Below are 1,546 nucleotides of genomic sequence, written 5' to 3' on the forward strand. Positions count from 1 at the left end.
GAAAGAACCATGACAGCATCGCAGGGTCCCAGGGCAGTGCTGGGTGCTTTATTTCATGCAGGGGTGCCTGCCTGGGAGGTATGTACACAGGGGTGGGGGCTCTGGCGTCCTTGTGGGACCCTGAGAGCCCATGGTGGGGGGCTTGCTGGGATCCCAGGCGTGTTGCTCATTTACCCGGAGACTGGGAGATGGATTGCTGTGTGTGGTGGCTGTGTAGAGCTTCATGCATGACCGCACACTTGAAGACCTCTCCCCGCTGCCATCGGTTCTTGTCCACCGAGAGCTTGGTGTAGAGGAAGTAGGTTCCATCTGCGTCCAGCTGGGGTGGGGTTGTTCGGATACTGCTCTCCGGCTCTTCCTCTCTTTCACTCTGCCACTCGACATCAACCTCAGATGGGTAGAAGTCTTTGACAAGGCAGGTCATGCTGACTTTGTCCTTGGATGCTATCTCCTTCGGGGACGGGGGTAGGACGTACACACTGGGCTGATGGGCCTGCCCTGTGGGGTAAGAGGTCAGCACACATGGTCACTCCAAAGGTGAAGGGCTGGTCTTGGTCTGCAAGGCCCCGCTCGGCCCTCCCTGCACCCCCCACCCTGCCTCACACCTCTAGCCTTGGAGATGGTCCTCTGGATGGGGGATGGGAGGGCTTTGCTGTTGACCTTGCACTTGAACTTCTTTCCTGCAAGCCAGTCCTGGTGCACGATGGGGAGGACACTGACCACACGGTAGGTGCTGTTGGACTGCTCCTCAGGCAGCTTCGTCTTGGCTGTGTGTACCTCCTGGTCATCCACGAACCAGGTGACCTGGATTTCAGGGTCTTCATGGCCCAGGTCCACCACAAAACATGTGACCTCGGGGATTCCACCAATTTTGAGGATGTCCTTGGGTTTTGGGGGAAAGATGAAGACTGAAGGTCCTCCCAGTATATCAGAGCCTAGTAAGGGAGACAGAATGCAGGGGTCAGCATGTGGGTGGGCTTCCTCTTGAACATCCATTCCCCCCACCAGGCTGTGGCTGGATGCTGGCCATCTGCTTGGGGTGGAGGGCAAGGTCCTGCTGACTCACATCGGCATGGGGGTTGCGGTGGTTCCACGCAGTCACAGTCTTGGGTCACTGCAGAGAGAGCAAAGTGGGCATTACTGGGTGTCTGGAGTGGGCACAGGTTTGGGTGGGTGTAGGTGAGGGCCAGGTCTTGGGGGCTTCTCAGACCAGGGGCTGGAGTGGGGGTAAGCCGCCTGTGCTCACAGTGGACCAGGCAGCAACACCCAGAGGACCCCCTTCCCGAATTGGGAGACCTTCATGTGGGGGAGACAGCGGTGATTCCCCTGTGCCCTGGGGTCCAGGTAGGCCAGCTGACCTGGCCTGTCTCCCAGTGGACACCCTCTCTGAGGCCCGTCCTCTCACCTTGCTTGTCCACCTTGGTCTTACTGGCCGGGTGGGCCACAGTGCAGGTGAAGGTGTCACTGGGCCACCTGCTGGAGGGCACTGTCACCATGCTGCTGAGAGAGTAGAGCCCTGAGGACTGCAGGACGGACGGGAAGGTGT

General features: G+C 59.2%; 1 gene segment (V, D, J or C); it reads right to left on the reverse strand.

The window, feature by feature from the left end:
- Positions 1-20: 20 nt before the first annotated feature.
- LOC102738178 (immunoglobulin gamma-1 heavy chain-like) lies at positions 21-1,540 on the reverse strand. The segment is given in 4 exon segments: positions 21-498; positions 606-935; positions 1,067-1,114; positions 1,406-1,540. Coding segments are annotated over 4 exon segments (801 nt in total).
- Between the last annotated feature and the right edge of the window lie 6 nt (positions 1,541-1,546).

Source organism: Leptonychotes weddellii, unplaced genomic scaffold, assembly GCF_054177405.1.
Source record: "Leptonychotes weddellii isolate Sample4059 unplaced genomic scaffold, ASM5417740v2 HiC_scaffold_30043, whole genome shotgun sequence".
Classification (NCBI taxonomy): domain Eukaryota; kingdom Metazoa; phylum Chordata; class Mammalia; order Carnivora; family Phocidae; genus Leptonychotes; species Leptonychotes weddellii.